This window comes from Nannospalax galili, unplaced genomic scaffold (genome assembly GCF_000622305.1).
Source record: "Nannospalax galili isolate Female #2095 unplaced genomic scaffold, S.galili_v1.0 scaffold973, whole genome shotgun sequence".
In the NCBI taxonomy this organism is placed as follows: domain Eukaryota; kingdom Metazoa; phylum Chordata; class Mammalia; order Rodentia; family Spalacidae; genus Nannospalax; species Nannospalax galili.
In genome coordinates this window covers 1,447,270-1,473,426 of record NW_008334020.1, presented here as the reverse complement: position 1 = coordinate 1,473,426, position 26,157 = coordinate 1,447,270, and the positions used below count along the sequence as shown (strand labels likewise).

The 26,157-nt window shown below is 36.3% G+C and overlaps 1 protein-coding gene across 1 annotated transcript in view; it reads left to right on the top strand.

Annotated features, from left to right (window-relative positions):
• Positions 1-1,538: 1,538 nt before the first annotated feature.
• Positions 1,539-26,157, top strand: part of LOC115069590 (protocadherin Fat 3-like) — a 122,484-nt gene continuing 97,865 nt past the window's right edge. The window contains exons 1-5 of the mRNA XM_029561546.1: positions 1,539-1,545; positions 1,883-2,050; positions 13,933-14,103; positions 23,671-23,765; positions 25,317-25,439. Of these exons, the coding sequence (XP_029417406.1) occupies positions 1,539-1,545; positions 1,883-2,050; positions 13,933-14,103; positions 23,671-23,765; positions 25,317-25,439 (564 nt within the window). The remainder of the gene's footprint in view (positions 1,546-1,882; positions 2,051-13,932; positions 14,104-23,670; positions 23,766-25,316; positions 25,440-26,157) is intronic.

Genomic DNA, 26,157 nt, shown 5'->3' with positions numbered 1-26,157 from the left:
TAAAGCTTTATTATTTAGAGGAACTACCTCTTTGAAGATTTTTCTTTTTCTCCTTTTTCAGAGATGTTTCTTTCGGTCCTGAATGTTCACAAATTTTTATTGAATCTCTCATCATTCTGATATGATATTTCTATTTTTATGAATTCTTCATATCTGCTGTGTTATGAGCCACATAAGAGTGGGTCTTGTTGTCCTTTGTAATGCCTCAGCAGTCAGCATAGAAGTGATTGCATAGCTGGTGCCATGCTGGCTGAAATGTACAGGGCTCGCAAATATATATATATATATATATATATATATATATATATGAAGTCACTAGATTAACATGAAGTAAAGAAGGTATCAGGGGCTGGGAAGATGGCTCAGCTGTTGAGAGCACTTGCTGCTCTTGCAGAGGATGCAGGTGTGCTTTCCAGCACCCACATGGAAGCTACCAGCTGTCTGTGACTCCAATTCTGGCCTCTATGGGTACCAGACATGCACATTCACATACATACATGAAGGCAAAGAACACATACATACAAAATAAAAATAAAATGAGTATATCTTTAAAAAAGAAAAAGTCACTTGGCTTCTGACCAGAAATTCTCTATAGGAAACCACCCATCAACTGTAAAGGTGTAAATTAAACAGATGGCACATAACGATCCTGGCTGTCTGATAATCTCACTGGATTCATGTGGGAGCAAACACAAAGCTGAAATACAATATGTGCACACTCAGCTCAACAGAATAAAACCATTGTCATCAATGTTGAATAACAACGATTGACGTGCTGGCTTACTTTGTGTGAAGAATGAATTGGTATAAATAACCAGAGTGGTGTATCTGTAGGTAGTCAGTGGTATGTGTTTTGAAGAAACTGGTCAGAGTATGAACATTGTCAAGATTTTGTTAATATGCACAGGTGGGTTTATATTTGCTGACTGTTTGCCTTTAAGAAACCTTGGGTGTTAAGACATTTAATCTCCCTGACATCCTGTCTTTCCTATTTCATTGAACAGTCCTTTGCGTCTCACTGCTTCTTGGCCTGTTTATGCATGTGTCCTTGTGAATATGCTTGTGTGTGTAAGCAAGGAGCAAAACTTAAGATTGTCTTGTTTTTTTTTTTGCAGGAGTCCATACGTGACACTTTTCAGAGTCCTCTTTTTTTTAGCAGTATTTTTTTCACCCTTTTCTACTCTATGACAACATTTCTTGGTATATTTGCTAACTTATGACTAATTTTCATATTAGGCTGTTTTGGATACTATATGTACACATATCCTATTCCATTTGGTCATACTTAAAAGTCTGGGAGCAGGTTTCAGGATGTGCCTATATTTAGATTTTACTGTGAAAGTACAGATTTACGTAACTTAAAATGAGCCACATCTAAAACAAAATAGTTTCTTTTCATGCTCAAGGAAAACAATGAAAATTATTAAATAAAGCAGAAAAGACATTGCACTGATGTTTTGATGTGGTGTTTAAAATCGAAGTGTAACAAACAATATTAAAATATAGTTCAGGTGAATGTGCAAAATACTTTGACTGAAATGTTTGGTAAGTTGGAGGAAATTGGTGACACTTCCTTGTGACAGAAATAATTACTGTTCTTGGTAATAAATAGCCACATTGAATGAAGAAGTAAGGATATAATAGAGCTGTGAACTCAACTTATTCTTTCTTACACATTTATTACACACAGTCCAATATAAAAGGTCTACTAAAATGTCATTTAAAACACAAATATTAATTCAGTTTTAGTTACAAATTTCTTGGACGCTTATAATTTTATGGAAATCTTCAATGAGGACAAACCTACGAAATTATTATTGGTAAAACTTTTTATTTTTATATAGTTCCTGGCATTGCTTAAGTCTTTCTATGTTATTGCCAGTGTTTTCCCATATTGGGGCAGACATTCAGATACTAATCAACCCCGTGAACTTGCCTGAAAACAAGCTTCCTGGAACAGAACTAAGCAGAGCTTATGACAAAGATGTGGATGGAAAGCCAGATGCTTACCGCTTTCTGAATGACAGGAAGGATTTTGTCATCAATCCAAGTAAGTTAAATACAGCATATATATATTATACAGTATTTTTATATTAAAATTTTTTTTTTTTTATTATTTTTAAAGTTTAGGCTTTGAGGATGATTATTTAGTTACACTCCAGCAGTATATTAGAATTTTTGGTCAAACAGCTTTAGATAGTTACAATTTCTAAAGGAATCGTTCTTTCCTTTAGAAATTTCTTGCCTCACATTCAGAATTTGTTATTTCATGAGAAAATTAAATTTTGTTCATTAATTAGACTCAGAGTTGCCTTATTTCTTTCATAACAAAAACTAGGCTTTGACAGGGTTGGAGAGATGGCCCAGAGGTTAAGAGCACTGGCTGTTCTTCCAGAACACCTGGGTTTGAATCCCAGTGCCCACATGGTGTTTAATAACCATCCAAAACTCCAGTTCCAGGAAATCCAATACCCTCTTCTGTCCTCCACGGGCACTGTGCTACATGGGTGTGCTTACACACATGTAGGCATAACACTCATACGCATAAAATAAAAATAAAGACAATAACAAAACTAGGCTTTGAATAATAGGTGATCTAGGATATATATGTGTATATATGTATGTTTGCATGTGTGATTTATATAAGCACCAATATCAAGAAAAATTCTTCAAAAATATTTTCCTCTAAGGAAATAGAAAACATCTCTAAGAGGGTTAACAAATGAGCCTGCTAGGCAGGGATTATGCTTTTGTCCTGTACTGGGGAAGCACCCAGTACTTAGCCAGGGAGTTTACATTGTACGTTCTCAGTAATTTGATGAAAAGAGGAAGCATCTTTCAATTAAACAGCAATGAAGTAAATAATTGTTCTCACAATTAGAAGGTAATCGAGACCAATTTGAAAATGCAAATATTTGTGAAGTTCCCTGAAATAGTATCAATTTATTTCCCATAATGCTTTTTGTTCAAAATATGATTTTTATAATTATATCTGCAATTATCTAGATGTTAATTATAAAGAGAGACGTATGCTAGCCTAGCTGTTGTTTGCATTTCAGACAGCTGTCAAGATATATGTACACATTTATTTGTGTACTATGCTCAAGAAATGTCAAAATATTGCCTGATAGGACTTTTATAAGTTTAAGAAAGTGGTTTTGGAATTATAATTAGACTTATGTCTCATGTTTCACCCGTGTCTTTCTGAGAGTACTTTGTCAGCAGAGCACCGTTGCACACTCAACAACACCTTATTGTTTCCCACAGAAGAAATTCCAACTTCTGTTGATCAGCAGCTCCCCTTCCACTCAATCTCTGGGACTGTGTGTTAAACCTCTAATTTTGAATAAATTTCTTCTGACTAAATTGTGATAACAAAATTCTTTTTGTGGCTTCAGGGTGTCTGATTATTATTTCTATTGCGTGGTTTTGTGTATGCGTATATGTGGTTCATGCAGTTGACATGGGGTGTCTTCTTCCATTGCTTGTTGCCTTGATTTTTGAGACAGGATCTTTCACTGAACCTGGAGTCCACCAATTTGCTTAGGGTGGCTGAGTGGCAAGTTCCAGAACTCTTCCCGCCTCTACCTCCTCAGTTCTTGGATTATAGGCATGCAACACTATGCTCACTTTTCACATGGGTCCAAACCTGGCTCCTCATGCTTGTGTGGGAAGCACTTTGTCTGCTGACCCATCTTCCCAGCTGTAGGGTTTCTGACTTTATAGTCAGATTGCAGTAAGATCCAGAGACTTCCCAGTTGCCATCTCAAACCTTGTCTTGAATTCCAAATGAGCCGTCTGTCTCCTTGATTACCACTTCTTTGTAATGAGAATATATCTGCTTTTAACTAAATTGAAGATATATGCCCACTTAGTCTCTCATCTTCGTTGTTCCTGGGAGTTGCTCAAGATGAAACTTTTGCAAATATCTACTTATCCCCTCCTTTATTCTTATCACCAGTGGGCTCAGTCCCCTCCTTAGCTGACATATGCTTCTAGTCTCATCTCACTCAGTTCTGTCCCTGAAGTACCCATTTCATGAAAAATCACTTTTTAAATAATATCCTTTTTTCACAACCTATCATATGACATATCTCTACCTCTGGGCTTTAACTAAAATTGGTCATTCTAAGGGACAAACCAGACCAAGCCTCCAGCTAATATCTCTCATTCTCCCACAAATCTCATATCTTGGGTCACGAAGTGGAGAGTCCACATGCTTCTCAGGCTGCAAGTCTGATATCTGAGAATGGTGGGTGCACCCTCTTTGGAAACCTTGCTCATTTGTACCTTGGGTTATTTGGCTCCTTCCTGCACTGCACTAAGCATTTCCCTGCAAGGCCTGTGGACTCGACTATGCCACTCATACTGATTTTTTTTCTACTATTTCATGTTCTGTCACCATTCTTCTGTTCCATTATGTCCTGTCCAGTTACCTAAATGCTCAAGCCCTGTATGTCATTTAGTATAAATCCCTATATTCAAATCTCTATGATAAAATCAATTGCTTTTCATACATTCTCATGGCTGTACCCAGAATTATATCAGTACTCGTAACAATTTTGTTTCTGCACTCGTTTTTCTTTTGCTTGTGTGTAATATGTATGTGTATATGTGTGTGTTCACAGGTGTGTGACTGCATGTTTATGTAAGGGTATGCATTGGACAGGGGTGTGTGTGTGTGTGTGTGTGTGTGTGTGTGTGTGTGTGTGTTGAAGTCAGATGTTGACAATGAATATCTTCCTTGAGCTCTCTTGACCTTTATGTATTGAGGCTGGATGTCTTACTTGAGCTCAGAGCTAGCCAGTTTGGCTAGTCTACCTAGCTAGCTTCCTCAGTGGATCCCTGTCTTTACCATTTGAGACTGGAATTAGAGGTGGGCCACATGCGCCTGGCATCTATAATGCCAAGATTTGAGCTTTGAACCTCAACCTTGTGTGATCTTTACCATGCAGACATCTCTCAGCCCTTGGTCTCTCTCCTTTTTTCTCTATTATTTTTAGTTTATGTTTATGAGTGTATTGCCTGCAAGTATGTAAGTGTGCTGATGTCATGCAGTGCCGGGGAGGCCATGAGGTGTCAGATCCCAAGGAATGGGAATTACAGACATTTGTTGGCCACCATATGGGTACTGAAAGCTGAACCCGGGTCCTCTGTAAGAGCAGCCAATGCTCTTAATCATTGAGCCATCTCTCTAGAACCTGTCTCTGCTCTTAAGAATCTGATATTTACATTTCCAGCACTTTATTCAGAATTCCTAATGACAAAACAATTAATCTTTTGATTTATTTTCTATTAGCTAACTTTGTACTTTCTGTAGGTCACTATAAAACCCTGTTCATCTATCCTTGACACTATCCTGAGGTAATTTTCTGTATGATTACTGTAAATTTTACTTGAGAAATTGTAGCCCAGTTGTAGATGTTTTCTGTCACCCCTGTGCTGATGAGTACTGGGGAGAATCACATGAATGCTCATATTAATCCTAACCTGTGCTTAGCTCATAGGATGTTTAGCAATATTTCAACAATTATTTAGTCATTATATTGTTCACCGGCTAACCTGTTTATTTAAAAATTTCTCATTATTCCAAATCTCTGATATGCCTAAAATATTTTCTCTTGTTAACTGAAATCAGTTAATAAATGGAAAAAGAATGCAAACACTCAGCAGACTTCTTTAGATTCTGTTGTACGGTCAGTTGGTTTGCGCACTGTTCCTTTCTGCTCTTCGCTTGGATGCCTGCTTTCTTTGACTGTTTTCATTCTTTTCATCTTTGTTCTGAGTTCCATTTTCTATCCTCATCTCAGTTATCTTCCTGCACTGAGTATAATCTTCTTCTTATATTTTTGTCTCTGTTTCTCCATTCTGGTGAATTTTACTCATCTCATAAGCTTTCCTTATCTTAATAAACCTCATGTCTCTAAAAACATCTCACTTCTCATTTTCAGCAGCTCAGTGTTTGAAAGGAATACTCTTCAGTATTTTATACACTCCTGCCCTTGTCATATATTCCTTTTCCCTATTTTTTGAGTTTTTGTGGATTTCATATAATACATCTTAATCAAATTTAGAACCCCTCACCCAAGTATGCCCCTGAGTTGCCTGCCCACTGGTTTTCCTGCATTCTGTAATATATGTTAAGTCCTACCCAGTCAAACATTTGTACCCAAATGTCTTGGTTCAAGTTCGTCCCCTGGAGTCTACTGTGCATATCTAGAGTCATTCCCTTAAAAATCTACTCTCCTTCATCCCACAGTAATCATTTGCCAATAGTTCCTTGGTTAGGATTGGAGCCTGCTGTCCATTTTGCCCACTCTATGCTGGATTTTCATCTCATTGAATAGGCATATGTCTTGTGCTGTCACCATTGTTGCAAGTTCATGAGCAAGTTTCCAGAAGCCTAAAAGCCTCCATTACCTTATATTCACACACCAATCTGGCTGTGAAATCTTTCTGCCTCCTCTTCCCCAGTGGTTTCTGAGCCGTGGATAAAGGTTGGTATAGGAATCCTATCCAGGGACGTACAGTCTCTCACTCTCTAAAACCTTACAATATATTCATCAATAAAATTCACTGTGAAGTGTGGTAGGCTTTTCTACCACATACAACACAGCAATCTTTTAATGTTTTGATAAATACATATTTAAGCAATGGTTTTCACCACAGAAACATCATAGAATGTACTTCCACAGAGTCACATGGATATGATGTCAAAGTCATGTGATTGTCTTAAAAATATTTTTATATTTGAGAATTTCAAACATGAGTATTGTATTTACTTTATTTCCATCCCTCCCAGTCTTCCACCAACTCCTCCCATGTCCCTCCAGTCCCTCTTAATTTATCTTCTTCTTTGATTATTATTGTTATATATACACACATACATTTACAAATACACACACATATAAAGCACTAAGTCTATTAGGTGATACTTGTCTGTACCTGTGTTTAGGGTTGTCCATTTTGGATTAGATAACCTCCCAGGGAGCTAGTCCTTGGAGAAAACTGATTCTCCTTCCCTCAGCATCCATCGATTTCATGTAGCTCTTCATCTTGAGGTGGGACCTGTGACATTTCCTTCATCCACCTTGGCATATCAATTACTTTTGTCATTATGAAGCTCTCATTAGACTACCACACTGTGGAGATTTCATTGGTGCAGCCTCCCTATCATGTCTAGAATGCGTTGACTAGCAGGAGGTGTCTTGTGCCTCTGGCACTTACAGTCTTTCTGCCCCCTCTTCTATGATGCTCCCTGAGTCTTGGATGTAGAAGTTGCATTGTAGATTGGTCACTTAATATTTGGCATCTCACAGTCACTTGCCTTCTGCATTTGAACAGTTGTGGAACTTTGTAATAATCTCCATATGTTACAAAAAAACCTTTGATGAATCACAAGTGGTATACTTGTCTTTAAATATAAGGATACTTACTTAGAATACAGTAAGAAATTAGTCTAGTAAGACTTTGGTCTAGGGAAGTGTCAGAAGTAGGTTTTTCTCTAGAGTCTCTGACCACTTCAGCCATGTGTACTTGGCTATGTTTGTACTACCACACATGATTTCCTTCCCTCTGAGTAGGACTTAATCAAATTAGCTGTTGATTACCCCCAAAATAAAAATGCCACTGTTGCACCAATAAAGACAGTTTGCTGGACTTGTCATTACTGTAGTTAATAGACTTCACAGCTGGGTAGAATCACTGATTTTTTTTCCTTGGCAGCTTTCATAGCATCTTATAATGCTATAACAGATAGTCTTCAGGGAGGACTCTTCCTGGTTGGTAAAGATGAGTCAAATTATCCCTATTTATGATGATATGATATATACATAAGAGATCAAAACAATTCCACCAGAAAACTTCTAGAAATGGTCAACACTTTTCAGGAAAGTGGCAGGATAGAAAAAAAAAATCACTATCTTTTTTCTATACCAATAACAATTTGTGAGAGAAAAAGATTATAGAAACTGATTCAAAATAACCTAATAAGAAATAAAATATCTAGGAATAAACCTAACCAAAGATGTTAAAGATCTGTACAATGAAAACATTAATCTGGGGCTATCGAGATGGCTCAGCAGTTAAGAGCACTGACTGCTCCCAGGGGACCTGGTTTGATTCCCAACACCCACATGATGGCTAACAATTGCCTGTAACTCCAGTTCCAGGGAATCTGATGCCTTCTTCTGGCCTCTATGGGCATTGCATGCATGTACTACACTTACATACATGCAAGCAATTCATTCACACACATAAAATAAAAACTATAAAAGAAATTTTTTTTTTAGAAAAAGGAAACCTTAAGCCTTTGAAGAGGCTGAAGAAGGTGCTAGAGGATATAAAATCCTCCAGGGCTCATGGACTGATGGACTTAGTATTGTGAAAATCACTATCCTACCACAAGCATTTATAGATTCAATTCAATCTCAATCAAAATCTCCACAACATTATTCACAGAAATAGAAGAAATCATTATAAAATTTATCTGGAAACACAGAAGAACCTTGATAGCCAAAAAGTCCCTGAGCACAAAAAAAAAAACCAATGGAACAATGTTGAAGGAACTATCATATACAATTTCAAACTATACTGTAGAACTATGGTAATAAAAAACAGCATGGAATTGCCACACGAAACAGACGTGTAGATCAACGGATCAGAAAACCCCAGTGAATGCCGTCTTGATTGATATTTACAGTGCTGTGTTTTTTACCTTGTCCCCTATCATGTAGTTTTCATAGTTTTAAGTGAACGTCATCCTTGGTTTTTGAAATACACACACCACACACTTTTTATTCCTTTGAAGCTGCAGTTTGCTGGATTTCCCCATGTATACTCCTCCTCTGCCTTTACTTATTCTTTATTCTTGTCCTAAGTTCTTGTTTATTCTGTGTATGCTGTTATTCAGTGCATATTCTACCTTGCATGTGCCTCTTGAGTGAAGTCTCATCTATCGCATGACTACAATTACAAAACATTCTCATGATCCCAAAGTGTACACAAAGCTCAAACACTATGACTGAACCTAGACTGGCATCTCTACTTCAATGTGATATTCACAAATACCTTAAATTCAATTATTGATTCTGGCCTGATTAGCTTCTCCTAAAACTTGCTTGACTTTAACCTTCATGTGAGTCCTGTGAGACATTGCTCACTGGGGACTCACATAGTACAAGAACATATAACCAACTTTCAAGTAGCCCATTCCCAGTCATAGGATATTACTTTGTATAACATCACACATATGATGTGTGCTAGACTTGCTACCATGTACCCTTTAAAAAACTGTGATGGGCTTCTATTGGAGACTTCCTCTACAGCTTCTGTCTAACTGAGTACATCTCAGACTGCTTGGATTCTGATCTCTTGGTACATTTCCTTGTCTCTATGATCACTGCCTCAAGCCACCTCCCTTCACATTTAGTCTAATGTTGTGCACCAGTCTTCACAGCTGATTTCTTGATACCAGATTCCCTTCACAGTTTTTTCTTTACTGATGTAACTCTTTTATTGATGGACAAATATGATCATTCACTATTAACACTTTGGAAATTATCTAGGTCTTACCATATAATCTTTGATAGTCTCCTATTTTCCCAAGATAAAAGTCAAAGTCCTTAACTTGACTCACAAGTCTTATTTTATTTTTATTGTATGCGAATGAATGATTTACCTACATGTATGTAAGTGTATCTATGTCATGCAATGCCCACAGGGGCCAGAAGAGGATGTTGGATCCCCTGCAGTTAAGGACAGTGGCTAACTGCCATGTGGGTGCTGGGAATCAAACCCTGGTCCCCTGTAAGAGCAGCTAGTGCTCTTCACTGCTGAGCAATATCTCTAGCCTCAAGATACCATTCTTAGTTACATGCTTTGTGTAGTCATCAGGATTTCCTCATGCAAACCTTCTTTCTCTAGGGCTTCACATGTATCATCTCATCTGCCTTCTCTAGTCTGTTCCTGAATAATTCTTTTCTGTCTTTTATTTACCAGTTGAAAAATAAGTCAAAGAAATAATTCTGGCCTCCACTCTGGTCTCAACTTGGGATAAAATGTTCCTCTTATCTGGCACCTCCCTTCCTTTTCTCCTTTCTCTTCTTCATTTCTTTATACATGCTCTGGCTATGTAGACCAGGCATGCGTGAACTTAGCATGACCTCTGCTTCCAATTCCTGAGTGCTAGGACAACAGTGGTGGACAACATGCCTAGAGACCCTCATATGTTCTTCTCTTTTTATCAGCTTTATTATTATTATTATATTATTATTTTTGTATCTCTTCAGGAAAAGCGCTATACCTGTTTTTTTGTTTTAATGTGTGTAGCTATACTAATACACCCATGGTTGCATTTCTAATTATATTTATTTAATTAAATCTTTTGAGAATTTCTACGTTAGTACTGTGTATTTTTAATGTTTAACCCAACTCTTCAAATCTGCATGTTCTGTCCATCTGTTTCATTGTGCTGCATAACAAATGACCTCAAACTACACGGAGTTTGAATTATCACAGTCCTGAGAATTGGCTGAGTAATGTTCCTGCCTGTGTTTATTAACTCATGTATTAGCTACTTTTCTGTTGCTATGATAAAACACCATGACCAAAGCCAACTTAGAGAAGAGTTTATTTTGGCTTATGGTTCCAAAGGGATGAGTGCATCATGGTAGGGAAGGCATGACAACAAGCAGCAGGCATGACAACAAGCAGCAGGCATGATGGCAGGAGCTAGAAGGTAGAGAGCACATATTCAATAGCAGACACAAAGCAGAGAGAGTGAGCTAGAAGTGTGGTGAAATTATGACCTTCCTCTAGCAAAGCCACACTTCCTAAATCCCCATACAGGGCCACCAACTGTTTAACTACTTAAGTTTATAGGGGACATTTCTCATTTAAATCAACACAATTCTTAAATCTGAATTCTTTTTTTTTGTTTTCAAATTTATCTCAAATGAAAAACTAAGTCAGTCTCTGAAAATAATCTACCAATATTACCATTTTGTCTTTGGTTTCTCTAACATGATCATACTTTGGGAGATTATAGTCCCTGATTAGTTGATTCTGCTGCTGTTAGGATGGGCCAAGGTACAAAATGAAGTAGTAGGAATCCATGGTGTAGCCAAACCACTCTTGTCATGTTTCAAGAAAGAGAAAAAGTCTAGGCGCACACAATCCCTTACAGGTCATTCCCTGATAACCTGAAGACTTCCCACTTGTCGCCACCTCTTGAAGATTCTACTTCCTCCAAGTAGCATCAAGTTCGGACTTCACCATTAACTCGTGAAACTGCGTGGAACATTTTACATTTGAAGTACACCGAAAGACAAAGCCTTTTGTTTGTTACACTGGTAATTCATCTGCAAAAGTCTGAACTACACTGGCACTGGAAAGACAAGCTTCAGTTAGGACCATATTAGACTCCTCTTCCTTAGATGGTTGGACCTTTAACCCCAAGATGCATCCAGATTTGACATATCTACACTGGTACTGAGAACCCTGCATTATAGCCTTGACAACAAAGCACATAGAAAAATAAATTTAGGGAGTCAGAGAATACCCACAAGGTCATTCTGTCAGGTGTAGGGCATTTGGTCCAATGAGAGGAGACACATTAGGAAATACCATAGTTAAATAGCTCTCCAGGGATTGATCCTACCGATAAGATCAAGGTTGGGTTCATCACCACACTTTGATATTGTTTCTGGACCTATTTAAGAATGATAGATAAGCTCTATTTCAGTTTGAACAAAATTCAACTTTGGTTATTTTTGTCTCTTGTTATGACTTGAGTTTGTCTGGCTCTTAGCATTCCATAAAATTGAAAAGGAAAACCTATAAAAATTTATAGGGAGCTTGTTTCAGGAAGACTCACTTTTTGTCCTTATTAAATAATATTCATATGTTTTTGTGTTTAAAAATACACTGCCTTTGGATAAAAGTGAATTTGCCAGAATACAGGATAATATTTCTTCCTAATCTAGTAGCTTTCTTTAAAAATTAGTATTATGTTCATTTTCAAATAACTTATTTGCCCCAAATGATTATAATTTCTTTAAAACATTCAGGTTTGGTAAAACATTCAGATTTAATAAAACTTATACTCCTGATAGTAGCTATTAAAAATTTAAAAAAGATGTAATGATTAAAAAAATAATTCTTCAAAGTATAAAAATTTGCTCCTTAATAATTAGTAGATGTGAAAAACATTATCATTGAAATCTACCTGCTGACTTTATATCCATGCTCAGATGCGAAGAAGCCTCAGAAAGTCTGATATACAGAGATTAGAAGCGCATGTGCAAACATTTTAATGTCAATTGCATTAAAAATGAGGTTTTCTGCATGAAACTCTGTATTTTAATAATGAAATGGAGATCTTTTTTTATGGTTAAAACCTCATTTACTTTTATGTCTTATAAGGCTTATACTGAGTACAATATTTGTATAACTAATAATTCAACTGTAAACCAAAAAAAAGGTACAGCCAATTTTGTAAGAGATGCAGCTTAGCTCAGAAAATTGTTATTGAATATGTCAATGCTGATGTAATGAAATGCTTCTAAAAATTTTTTAAAAATATGCAGTTTATATTGTTGTTTATGGTTTTCTTCCTTTCATCTCTATTTTCTTTTGTTGCCTTGGTTGAACTGCTCATTTTACTACTCTGAAAATGAACAATTTTCAACTCAGAGGTCAATTCGATAGGGAATATCTTGATTAGGTCAATAAACTGTCTTCAACAGCAAAAGTTTTGATAATTTTTATCTTAATTCCAGTCCAAAATTCTGCAAAACCTGTATCATAGGGACTATAGACATGACTTAGTTGGCAAAGTTCCAGTTGTTCAAGTCTGAGGATTTGAGTTCATATTCCCAGCACGCATCCAAAAGCCAGACATGGCAGCGGGTGCTTGTAACTGATTTAGTAAAACATTCAGATTTAATAGCGGGTGCTAGGGGCTGCTGTGTAGAAAAGCAGATGTCTGGAGCTTGCTGGGTAGCCAGTGTGTCATTCAGTGAACTCCAGGTTCAATGATAGACACTCACTCAAAATATAAGATTTGAAGTGGTTGAAGAAGAAAGTTAAAATCAATCTCTGGTCTCCTGCTTCACATGAGCAGAACACACATGCATGTACTCAAACAAGCACATGTAACACACACACACACACACACACACACACTACAGACACAGCAGAAACTAAACAAAGAAGTCCCCTATATTATGATTTTGGGGTATGCTTCTTATAGTTAGTGAGGCTGGATATAAAGAAGCATCATGGACATGATTTTCTCTCTTAATGACAAATGAATAGGAATATAAAGACAATGCAATCTCTGTCAATGAAGGCTACTGGACCTCATAAATAAAACTTTTATGTTTTATTTATGTATGTGTGTGTCTGTGTCCATGTGTGGAGAGGCACACAGTGGCCAGAAGAGATTGTCAGATCCTCTGGAACTGGAGTTACAGGTGGTTGTGAGCCACCAGACCTGGGGACTGGGAATCAAAATTGTGTCCTCTGAGAGAGTAACACATTTAATTGCCAAGCCATCTCTCCAGCATCTCAGAACTTTTCAGTGCAAGTGTTTGAGGGAAAATATAATGTATTACAAATACAAGTCTGAATCATTGATATTCATTTACACATATCATATTCTTTGTACAGTATCAAAAAACTGAAATGTAGTCTATTTTCACACCTATTTCTTCTATCCTCCATTAAAGATTCATAAGGTGCTTGTTAATTGAGTGACTTTGGGTAGATCACATCATTTCCAATTTAGTTTCTTTATAAAACAGCTAAAATATATCATTATAACATCTTTCAAGATACGACAAACACGTTTGTATAGATATGATACCTAGGCAGCTAGCTAGCTAGATTGGTAGATAGTAATTTTTTGTTGTTGTTTTATCTCCTTATTAGGTTCTGGTGTAATCACTTCTACTAAAATCTTTAATTATGAAACTGATCCAACCAGGTTTCTATTTATAGTTAATACTGGAGGAATCACACGACGGGTTTTGACCATTAATATAATTGATGTTCCTGAACCTCCAGACTGTACTGCCGACCCCCTCTTTTATTCAGGCACAGGTATGATTCTTCTTTTTCTTATTTTTGGTGTCAAAAGTTATCTACTATGAAAGAGCTGAGGGATACTGTTTCAGGTAGAGATGAACAGTGATTCTTTTTTAATTAAATGAAGAATGTATGTTTACATAAATTTATAAAACAGTATGTAAATATTCATATGTATAAGAAAACATATAGACATATAAACTCTCAGTGGAATACACAGAACATAATTTTGCTAGATAGAAATTTTCACATATATTTGTGAGATTAGAAAGAAAATACATTGGAGTTGGAGAGATGGCTCTAGTTCCACAGGTATCAGACACCATTTTCTGGCCTTTGTGGACACTGCATAACACAGGAGCAATCACGCACATACAGTCAAAACACATACACACACACACACACACACACAGGGAGAGAGAGAGAGAGAGAGAGAGAGAGAGAGAGAGAGAGAGAGAGAGAGATAAATGAATAAAAATTTAAAAATTAAGTAAATACATTAAAAACAACTCAAACAATACTGGTTACTGTGATTGCACTTGGTTACCCACCACAATTTGATGGTAAGACCCTATTGCTGAAGATCCTTCATTCATGAGTAGTAAAACAAGGAGAATTAAAACTGGTACTGACCTTGAAGTTTTTTGCTGCTGGCTAGCTTTCATAATACTAGGTGGTGCTACATATGTTACTAGCAGAGAAAGAGAATCATCAGCCTTTCCCAGCTGTGAACCCTGCACACTTAATAATAACTGGCTTTACAAAATATGCCCATTGGTACAATAGGGGCAAGAATGTTACAGAAGTGACCAGCTACCTTCTGATTGGTTTTAAGTCCCATTTCAGAAGATGGAGGTCATATCTGATACATACGGTTCAGGGGCAAGAATCTGGGGCTAGACTGGTATTAGGCTCTAGGGAGGAACTTATTACTATCATTCTGCTAAATAGACATAGCATTAAATTGACTCCTAATGACTTATTGTTGTACCTGTAGATAATAACATCACTCAGCTCTCAGCCAAGGAGGTTCTCCTTGCAGCAGACTACAATTAAAACAGATACCCACAACTGGTCAACATGTAGAAAATGAGAAACTGTCAAGTGCTCAAGCCTAAATGGGATACCTACTTCACATCCTATCTTCCAAGGCTCAGGAATCATTGCAGAGGTGGTTGTTGAAAGATTTTAAGAGTCAGGGTGGTAGATGAATACAAAGAAATTGTGTTGTTTGAACACCACAGGGTAGTTGCACATATGAATCTACAGCACTTATGATAGCATGCACTAAACCTGTGCAAATCCAAGCCAGATAGGGTCCCAGCGTGAATGCAGGGTGTGGGCAGGAATCCTCAGCCCTATCTGAAAATACAGTGGCAATGAGTAGATGCTGGTAGAAGGAGAGTCTGTTTCACTTCCTGGTGTGATGCCTGATAGTTGACCAGACTCTAAGAGATACCAAGATCCACACCCAAGAGCACTTAGGAAACACAAGTTAGGCTCTCTAGGCCTTAAAATATGACAAATAATAATAGAGTACACGAATGGGAGCTAGTAAGTTGGAAGTAGAGAGGGGAAAAGGGGTCTGAGTATGACTGTGTGAAATTCTTGAATCAATAAAATATTTTTTTAAATACCAAATATTCTTAAGGACATAGTACAGACAAAATAAGACAAGAAGGCAGGAGAGAAAAATACATTACTATATTTGACAGCCTATGCGAATAATCAAAATTTTGCTTATGGAAAACCAAAGATAATATAATGCAGTATCGGTAAGTTTCAAACATTATTTCACTTTTTCAAAGAAGGAAAGATAGTCATTAATCACATATCACAAATGCATCATTTCAATTGTGACATAAGAAAGGCATTGATATTATGCAAGCAAATAATATGCATGTTCCTGTTCAGAGGTTGACCAATTAGAGACATATAGGAACCTTTTAAAAAATGATTGAACCAGGCTTGGTGGCCAACGCATTTAATCCCAGCACTGGGGAGACAGAGACAGTCAGATCTCTCTGAGTTAAAGGCCAGCTTGTTCTACATAGTGAGTTCCAGGCCAGCTGGGGCTACTGGGAGACCCTGTCTCAAAAAAGACCTCAACAAAAAAAAAAAGATAGATTAGATCTGAATCCTGATGTGAGAAAATAAGCAAAAGGAAAGGTAACAGTGTTTCATAGAGAAAGAACTGCACACATTTCCCAAGGCACAACAGATGGGGAAAACTAATCGTGATTAAGAATCTAGTGTGATTGAAAGGAGATATATGAGGTATCATTTCAGAAAATGACTACGTAAAGGTAGTAAAGAGTGTCTTAAGGATGTCTTTCTATGACCTAAGAGTGATGGGGACCCTTTAAGATACTTTTAAAAAGAAGTATTTTAAATATATTCATCTGATGGGTATAAATTAGATAGGGACAAAAGTAGCTCAAAAGTAGACTCTGGATAGGAAGAATTTAGAAAGTCCACATTACTTTTTTTAAATATATTTTTTATTGCGTTATTCAGAATTTCATACAATGGGGGGCTGGAAAGATGGCTCAGCAGTTAGGAACGCTGGCTACTCTTACAGAGAAGCCAGGTTTGGTTACTAGCACCCACAGGGTCGCTAACAATCTTTAATAACTCCAGTTCCAGAGGATCTGACATCCGCTTCTGACATCTGTGGGCATTGCATAACATGAGTGCACTTACATACATGTAGGCAATATACTCATACACATAAAATAAAAATAATAAAATATTAAAAAAGAATTTCACATAATGTACTTTGATCAGATTCAGAACCCGTTCCATCTCTCCACCCCCTTCTATTGTCCCTCCACAATTTCTTGTCTTCTATTAACTTTTTTCCTTCTTTAAAGGCCTACCAAGTCAAACCAGTTCTTCCCAAATTCTCTTGTTTGAGTCCATCCCTTGGAGTTTGATCAGGCCTCACACTCCTAAAGAAAACTGACTCTTCCTCTCCCAGCATTTATCAATTGCCAAAAGCTTCTCACCTACAGTTTGGAATTCCTGCCCACCTCCCCTATCCATTTTGGGATCCTGTCTAGCTTGGATTTACACAGGTCTTATTCATGCTGTCATGAGTGCTGTGAGTTCATATGTGCAATTAATCTGTGGTGTCCAGACAACATACTTTTCTTATATTATCATACTACCTCTAAATCTTTCTGCCCCCCTTCTGCAATGATCCCTGAGCCTTGGGAGGAGATGGTATGATATAGATGTCCCATTTAAGGCTGAGCACTCTGTAGTTTCTCTTTGTCTGTATATTGACCAGCGGGACATGAGACTCTGTGTAAATCAGCACCCATTACATGAAGAAGCTTTTACCTTGTGAGTTCAGAGATGCACTAATCTATGGTATAATAATAAGTTATTAGGAGTCAATTAAACACTATGTTTATTTATCAGGACCATAGTAGTAAGTTCTCCCCTACTATCAGTGACCTGTGTAGCCACAAGTTCTTAGCCCTGATAGCAGTGCAGGTATTGGCTCCATTTTCTGAAGTGTGCCTTAAATCCAATCTGAAGGTGGTTGGATTCTCCCATAACATCCAGGCCACTATTGCAATATTGGGCATCTCTTGCCAGACCAGTCCTTATTGTAGCATGAAGTGGTCACAACTAGGTAAGTTTTATTATCTTCCTCTTCAAATAGCAAGCATAGCTCTTTTGAGTATTATGAAAGCCAGCCAGCAGATAAAGCTTCAAGGCTAGAACAAGCTTGACTGCAGTCCCTTCAGTGACAGAATCTTAGTTTCAAGTTCTGGATAACCAAAAGCGATAGTAATAGTCAGTATTCTTTGAGGGTCTGTAGGACCTCTCTAATCAATGACTTCAAAAGAGGAAACATATTCCTGGCATTGGACTTTTTACTTATTAGCCTGTGGTGTTTGGTAGGCCAATTGAACTCCCTCTATAGAGTAATGATATTCAAACAGCTTTGTAATATATACATATATCTATGTAGCTATATCTATATATAGAGAGATATATGTGTATAAAACTTCTCCAGTAACAGGTTTCTATAAGACCTTTCCAGAAGGCATTTACTCCTATTTATCACTTCCCTTACTCCTTCCTCTTCCCTTTCCTCCCACTGCCCAGTCCATTTAACTCTTTCTATCCCATTATCATCCCCCCTTAATATCACTAATTCCACTTGCCCTCCCAGGTCCAGATAACTTTTTAAACTCTGCCACCAAAATGAAGATTTGAGGATCTTTATGTAGTGATTATATGTGAGGAAGCAAATATTTGTAGCTCATGATAATTTTTAAATAACAAAACTTTAATAATAATAATAGCTACTACAATATTATTTTATACAAATAGTCTACTACTAATAAGAGTAGATTTTCCTTTTTGTTGAGAAAGATGATGTCATTTACTTAGTAGTGTGTTACATAATAGTATCAAAGAATGGTTTTTCAAGCTTGGCTACTGAGAGAACCATTCAGAATCCTATTAGCAATGGTCTCATTTTTATTTATTTTTAGGAATAAAATCTGTCATGAAATATTTCATCCAAAGTTTTCTGCTTCTTCTGATCATTATTTTTCTCTTATATTGTGAAGAGTGTGTCATCTTATTTTATATGACAGATATTATGTTCTTTTATATAAGTTATGGAGTTATTTGTTTAGTGACTGTAATTCTTTACAAAAAACTCAACAATGAGATAATTCACACTCCACATGTCTTAAAAGTGTGTCATTCATTCTACTTTTCTTATCTTCCCATCATGGGTAGGAGGCATGGTGATCAAGAATGATATGTTCTGAGGACTGAATGACTGGGATTTATATTTTGAACTGATGAGTTCAAATTACTACAATCTCTATTTCTATCTCTCAGCTCTGCCATTGTAGCAGGAATGCACTATCATGTAATCAACAGCAAGTGTGTGTATTTGTGTTATTTATGAACACCAAAACTTTAATTTCATATATATTTATTATATCACAAAGTATTTGTCTTATTTTCTAAATAACTTTGCTTAAAAGTAAAAAAAAAAACAAAACAATTCTATAGCGTAAAACACAGGCGACATTCTAAATTTGATTTATGGGCATTAGTTTGAAGATCTGTAGAATAAAAAGGGGGAGACCAGCTAACAATTTCTTTAAGTAAGCAAGGGAAGGAATATTGAATTTGGCCTAGGAAGGTGTTAGAGATAGGTAGATTGTCTTTCTATGCTTAACTAGTAAAAGAATCTGATGATGAACCTAATATAAAGGCAAACAAGAAAACTTTCTGAAGTTTAATTTGTGCAATTGTTATAAAGATCCTTAAGCATAGTAGGAAAACCAAGGAAGAAACCAAATTTGAGAAGTGTGAGTTTACATTGAAGATGATTTTCCCTTGTTTGTTTGGGGCCTAGGAATAAAACCCAGGGCCCTATGCATGATAGGAAAACTACCAGTGAATGACATCTCAAACGCAACATGCCATATTTGAAATGCATTAATTATACATATCAAAGGAAGAATTTAAGTTAGCAGTTGAACTCAGAGTTCTTGCCTAGGGCTGTGAATGTTTTGTAGTTGAAAACACGGATTTGGATGAAATTACTTAATCGCACTAAAGAACTAGAGTAAAGGAGGGCACAAGGCCAAACCTTGAAGAACTTCTATACTTAATGATGTGTGGAAGAAAGTTAGCCTGCCAAGGAGTCCAAGATAGACCATTCACTGTGGTGGTAGAGAAAGTACAGGGCTATGCCACGAACAGCGAAGGAAGAAAATATTCCAGGTGAGTGCCAGATGCTTGATTAGTAGAATTGTGTTCCACAGTTAACACAAATGGGGAATTACAACCTCCAGTGCATTCTGTTACTGACATAGGGAAGCTTATAAATAATGAGTCTAGGAACTGTTTTATGGAGTCAAGGGGTAGAAGCCAGAATGTTGTGGCTTGATTAGTGAGGTTATGAAAAGAGGAATGCATTTCTTTAGAAATCTTGATGTGAAATTGGAGAGATGGCAGTGGCCTAATTTTACCAGATTGCAAGACTCCTATCTGGCTTATTTCTCTTTAAAAGGAGACATTGGGATAATTTTATAAACAAATGGAGATGATTCATTTGACTGGGAGGTTGAACAAACATGAAAGAATGTAGGAAAGAGATGGAATCATCACACAGACGGGACTAATGATCTATCTACGGCTCTACACAGCTCTTCTAAACATTTATATATCCATATTTATAATTTTAAATTATTTTGTGTGTTTAAAATGTTAAAAAATACTGAAATTTTGTATTTTCTTCTTTTAGATTATAATTGTACCTTAATTTCTGAAAAAGTATTAGTGACCTGAATTTCTTAGTTTGAGTACCTGCTTGAAAGAAATATTCATTATTACAATTAAAATATAGAACCCTGAAAATAAAATTTATTATTCCTTGATTTTGAAGATCATTAATATGAACTACAACTTTGGTAACATAAAAAAATTTAAATGTGCCATTTTAAACTTTGAAATGTTCAAAACAAAATGAAGTATTCCTTTCATTAAATGAGCCATATTTATTAAGTACCTTTTAAGTTGATCATTAAAATAAAGTAAGATTTTTGTATATGCAATTACCTTTATTATACTATGCTCAAATATCACAATGACTTCCTTCACAGAATGGATTGCATTTGGAATTGTAATACACACTCCATGATGTTGCTACAAAAGCAGGTTTTTACTAACTTTTACTATTATATATGTGTTCCCTGATAATCACGTGTAGTTATTGTTGAAAGAGAATATGCACACACATACTCACTTTCTATGGTATTGTTTATAGATTTGAATAAATAGCTGAATTCCTTTCCTGCTTTGTTTTTCCTTCTATTTTGGTCAAGATGTGAGCTACCTGATTATCTCTCCTGAGCTCTCCTGAGCTCTCCTGAGCTCCCCTGGGTAGTCTGGGCTCTTGGACTTTTTCTGGACCTCAAGCTCCTATGACTCCTGAGGGCCCTTGAATTTCATAACTCCCACCTCTCACTTTGTATTCACCTTCAACATACAACCGAATTATGTATGTGCACTCAAGAATGACAGAATAAGGGAGATAGTTGTTGGAGACCATAGATTATGAAGAAATTGTCCGATAAGTTTGAAAAGCTGTAACAGAACTTTGCCTAATCAGAGAACTTAAGAGCTCTTCAGGAAACTTGCCAACTTTGATTTTCCAAGGAAAATCTTTCCATATATCCTGAAAGTTCAAGAGTAATCCCCGCATATATGTGATGCTCTTTTTCTGCAAGGGAAAAAAGAAAAATCAATTGTGCAATTGTTGAAGGCAAGTTAATAAGATGGCCACCAAGTTTGTTCCATTTGAAAGGCAAGCATGGAGTTTGTAAATAAGTTTTGGGAAGCAGTTTCTGTTGTAGAAAGGATTTAAGAGTAAGAAGGAGATGAAGAAATATAGAAACGCTGACACTGAAGGGTAGGAGAGCGTCAGGACCACTGGTAAGTTATGCTGGGGACTCTGACACTGAAGGGTAGGAGAGCGTCAGGACCACTGGTAAGTTATGCTGGGGACGCTGACACTGAAGGGTAGGAGAGCGTCAGGACCACTGGTAAGTTATGCTGGGGACGCTGACACTGAAGGGTAGGAGAGCGTCAGGACCACTGGTAAGTTATGCTGGGGACGCTGACACTGAAGGATAGGAGAGCGTCAGGACCACTGGTAAGTTATGCTGGGGACGCTGACACTGAAGGGTAGGAGAGCGTCAGGACCACTGGTAAGTTATGCTGGGGAAACGGAACTGTGTGTTTACATGCTAGTGGGTAGTAGCAGAAGGGAGAGAGCGACTGATAAAATGAAAATGAAAATCAGAGCCAAATCAGAGTTCAAGGGAGGCCCACACAGTGAAAAGGTTTGCCCTTGTGAGGTTCCCTCCATTTACTGTAGGAGGAAAGACTGCATAGATATAACTGAGTGTGCAGAACACCCAGGGGAAGTTCACCTTTCACTAGCCCAATTGTTTCTGTTTACTCTGAGATACTTTGAGGGCTCCTCTGTGCACAATGAAATAGATGGGAAGGGAAGGGATTAAAGGTTTGGGAGGGAAAAGGCAAAGTTTGAAATAACCTTAAGAAAGATGGAAAGTACAGGAATGAAGAATTCCTTTAGACCATTGAGGGTCCAATACAATTAAACCTTCAGTAATTCTCTTTGTAGATAATAGTGAAGGTTTACAAAGTCTCAAAAAAATCTTATAGTTGTCCAACTGTTGGTAAATTCAAAAATATTTTAAGTGTTCTGATCATTTGAATCAAATAGTTTTGAATTCCCGTATCTGCCTAGCATTCTTGGCGTCATTCGTCTGTTCAAAATCTATTATCTGAAGTAAATTTTCTTTTACTATTTATTTGACTTTAAGACAGAAAAGAAGTTTTGCATGTGCTTTTACTTATGTATGTACTTTCCCATTGTACTCTACATTGCATATATGATACTTTAACGCAGTAGAATTTTAAGCTTTTTTTTTTTCACTTTGAGTGGATTTAATCTTTCTGGTAACAATTTCACCGCTTTATTAGGCCTGAGGTTCAAATTACTTTTTTCCTCTTATCTCTTCCTCTTTCCTCAGTTTTTCTGAGATACTCTTTGCTTGATGTAAGGCTTCATACTGGAATGGAAGCAAGCTATCATTTGCTAAGTTGTGTTAAGCTTTCTTAAGAATCAACTTGTCTAAGTTGCTATGAAATTCGGTTGTGATCTGTCTTTAGCATTAAACAAAAGGATGCTTTTGTTTAATGCTATTTCTTTTTTTCTGGAGAAAATATTGGGAGACATGGTTCTAGATGCCACAACTACCTGCAGGTATCCTCAAATCACTTAGATAATACAAATATAGAAAAACTAAACTTTAGCTGAGCAACTTGGTACAAATTAATTTTATTATAATATAAATATGGTTTTCTACTTAGGTAAGAAATAGAAAAATGTTAAATGTCTTTTTACTGAACTTGAGTTCATGTTTCAAAGGTGCTAATGAAACACAGAGAGAGAGAGAGAGAGAGAGAGAGAGAGAGAGAGAGAGAGAGAGAAATCAAGAGAACAGTTAGTTTAATCTGTCTTTCCTGAGGTTGCTTATCCATGTCATTACTGTGGGTTAGGTTCATATATATTTTAAGCCCATGTCCAAGGTTGTGGAGAGATGTTAGAAGGTTTTTGAAAGTTGGATGTTGATAGGTAATCTATGTATTTCAGTAAGAAACAGATCCCATCAGGTTTTAAATTTAGAATACAGAAATTTCTTGTGATGCACCCCACTGGACATGGGACAGCTCGTCAGCCCATAAGTCATGCTCTTTTGTATTATGCTACAGTTGTTGCAGATGGTGCTGGTAAGTATGGAAAAGTCCTCTGGAGGCAAGGTAGGCTCACCAGAAGCCAAAAGGAAAAAGACACACACACAGACACACACACAGACACACACACACACACACAAAGATTGCTTTCTTAAATTGTTATCCCAGCCCCACAATACAATTTGAAATTCATATTAAGATAGTGAGTACTTTATTTTTGTTACAATATGTTTGATTTCTGCTGTGCAGCTACATTGGAAATCACTGAGGACTATCCATTATTTCAATCCATTTATAAAGTGAATGCCACAGATGAAGACACTGTACATGGTGACAGACTGACGGTAGGTGGCCAGTGTTGTGTGGGATGCATATATTGCAGTATGTAACAGGCTCACAGAGCAATGCATCTGAAGGTTTTCAAAAATAGGTAATATAATTTGATAAATAAATTAACTATTCTAATGCACTAATGCAATATCTGTGTTAACGCTGAAAAAAAACCTCTCAGAAGATAACTTTTTAGAGAATTCTAGAAACTTATACAGCACTTCTTTTGGAGGAGGGTTGTTGAGGCAAAACAGGGGCTTTCTTTCTGGAAACTAATCAAAATTATTTCAATTTTCTAGTTATTTTAATGACAAATATATATAGGATTATAAATAAATAAATTATATAGATATGACTCTGATTCTTCACCTTCCTAATTACTAAGGTCCTAACTCAAAGAAATTTGCTTTTCTTGTAATTGATTCATGGTTGCAAAGTTTCTTAAAGATTTGGCAAGATAAAAGAAGCTATACCGTTCTAACTGATGAGCATAGAGACTCTCCGAGCAGTGGCAGTCAGCATGCTTGCTCACAGCTGTTCTTTGGAATGCATATTGAAATAGTTTACTATTAATTTAGCAACTCTTGTATGAAGTTTTGGAGCACCAAGTGGTGATGCGCTGTCAGCTGACCTGGGCTTCTGAGACTTTACCATAGACTACTGTTGTGACCTTGGGAAAGCCACTTCATCTGGCTTGCCTTGATTTTTACAATTAGAACAGATTTCTTTTTCTTTCCTTAACCTTCAATGCTATGTATGCTATCATCAGTTGAAGTACTAAAAATCTTTGTGAAATAGTCAAAAATATGTCTTGTAGACTACTCAGTATAAAATTGTTAAGAAACTTTAGATCTTTCCTATTAGATAATGTCTTTTCAGTAAATTAAAAAAATAATCTATGGTCCAACTGAAAGTAGTTATTACCAGCCTGTCATTTGCAGGAATGTGAGAGGGATCATGGGTGACAGATTCAAATTTTAATGTTTTGAGAAATAGATATATTGCTACAAAATAGCATTCATATCAATTTAAAAACAAACCCACAATAGTAACTGGACCTTTCTTTAATGGATTATTACCTCATTTCAAACTACATTTTTGTCAGATACTTTTGGGAAGAGATTTATCTAATTTCACCTTTCTTCAAGAGGTGTTGGCAAATTAAAGTGAAAATATTAGGTAAATTGTTAAAAACTGTATAGTCAGCTGTATTAATATCTGAAAATTTAGAATGTATTCTTTGTTTCTTGAAACATTAAAAACTGATGAGCTTATTCTGTATATTGTTTCATATGTAAATTCACATGTAGAATCAGAATTAGGCATTTTAAAATTCTTTTAGAAAAATGTAGTGTGCAATTCTATGAAAAGGTAGCACACATTTGATTGTTTTAATATGTTAGTCATCTGAACTGTTTTTCTTCTATTATAAATAACATTATACGAGTGGTTCTAATATATGCTGGAACATGGGGAAATTTCTATGTTTGCCCTCTGAGGTTATCTTCATGACTTTTCTCTGCTTTCTGATTTATTTTGGAGTAATGTCTACTTTATTTTTCTAGTACACCATTGAGACACAGTTATCTGGACCAAAGAAAGGAGCAAATTCTTTTGGAATAGATCCTATAAATGGTATTGTTAGCTTGACTGGTGAAGATTCTTTGGACTTTGATGCGGGATATCATGTAATTAATACATTATTTTTCTATTCAGAGTGGAAAATAATTAAAATAATTTAAAATTGTTCCTAAAAATTAAAGACATTGATATATATATAATTTATTATTTTTATTTTTTTAATGTGTATAAGTGTACTGCCTGCATGTCTGAAAATGCACCTATGTCGTACAGTGTTTGTGGAGGTCAGAAGAGGGCATCGGATTCCCCTTAAACTGCAGTTGCACATGGTTGTTAGCCACCATGTGGGTGCTGGGAATTGAACCTGGGTCTTCTGCAAGAGAAGCCAGTGCTCTTAATTACTGAGCCAACTCTTCAGCCCCCAAGGCATTGTTACTTTTAAAGAAGAGTAGTATTTTTGTTTCATTTGCATTGATTTTGTAGTTAACCAAAAATCTAGTTCCAAGCCTTATGGTTACCAAACTATAGGCATTGTGCTTTAACTTTTTAAAACTATCTTGTGAAATTTCAGACAAATTGAATATAAATAACACACCTAAATGACTTTTGAGGTAATCTGATGTGAAATGTTGATTAAATAAACATTTTTATTATCATTACTGTTTTTATCACAAAAACTTTTCTATTTTAGAATTAGCTCCATATGTATGAATTGATGAGTTGAAAAAAAAATAGGGTCTACTGATTACCACTAGATGAGGAACAGCTGACCCTCCTAAAACAAAGACCTCTAGATAGGCTGACTAGATTCAATTTGTCTGAAAT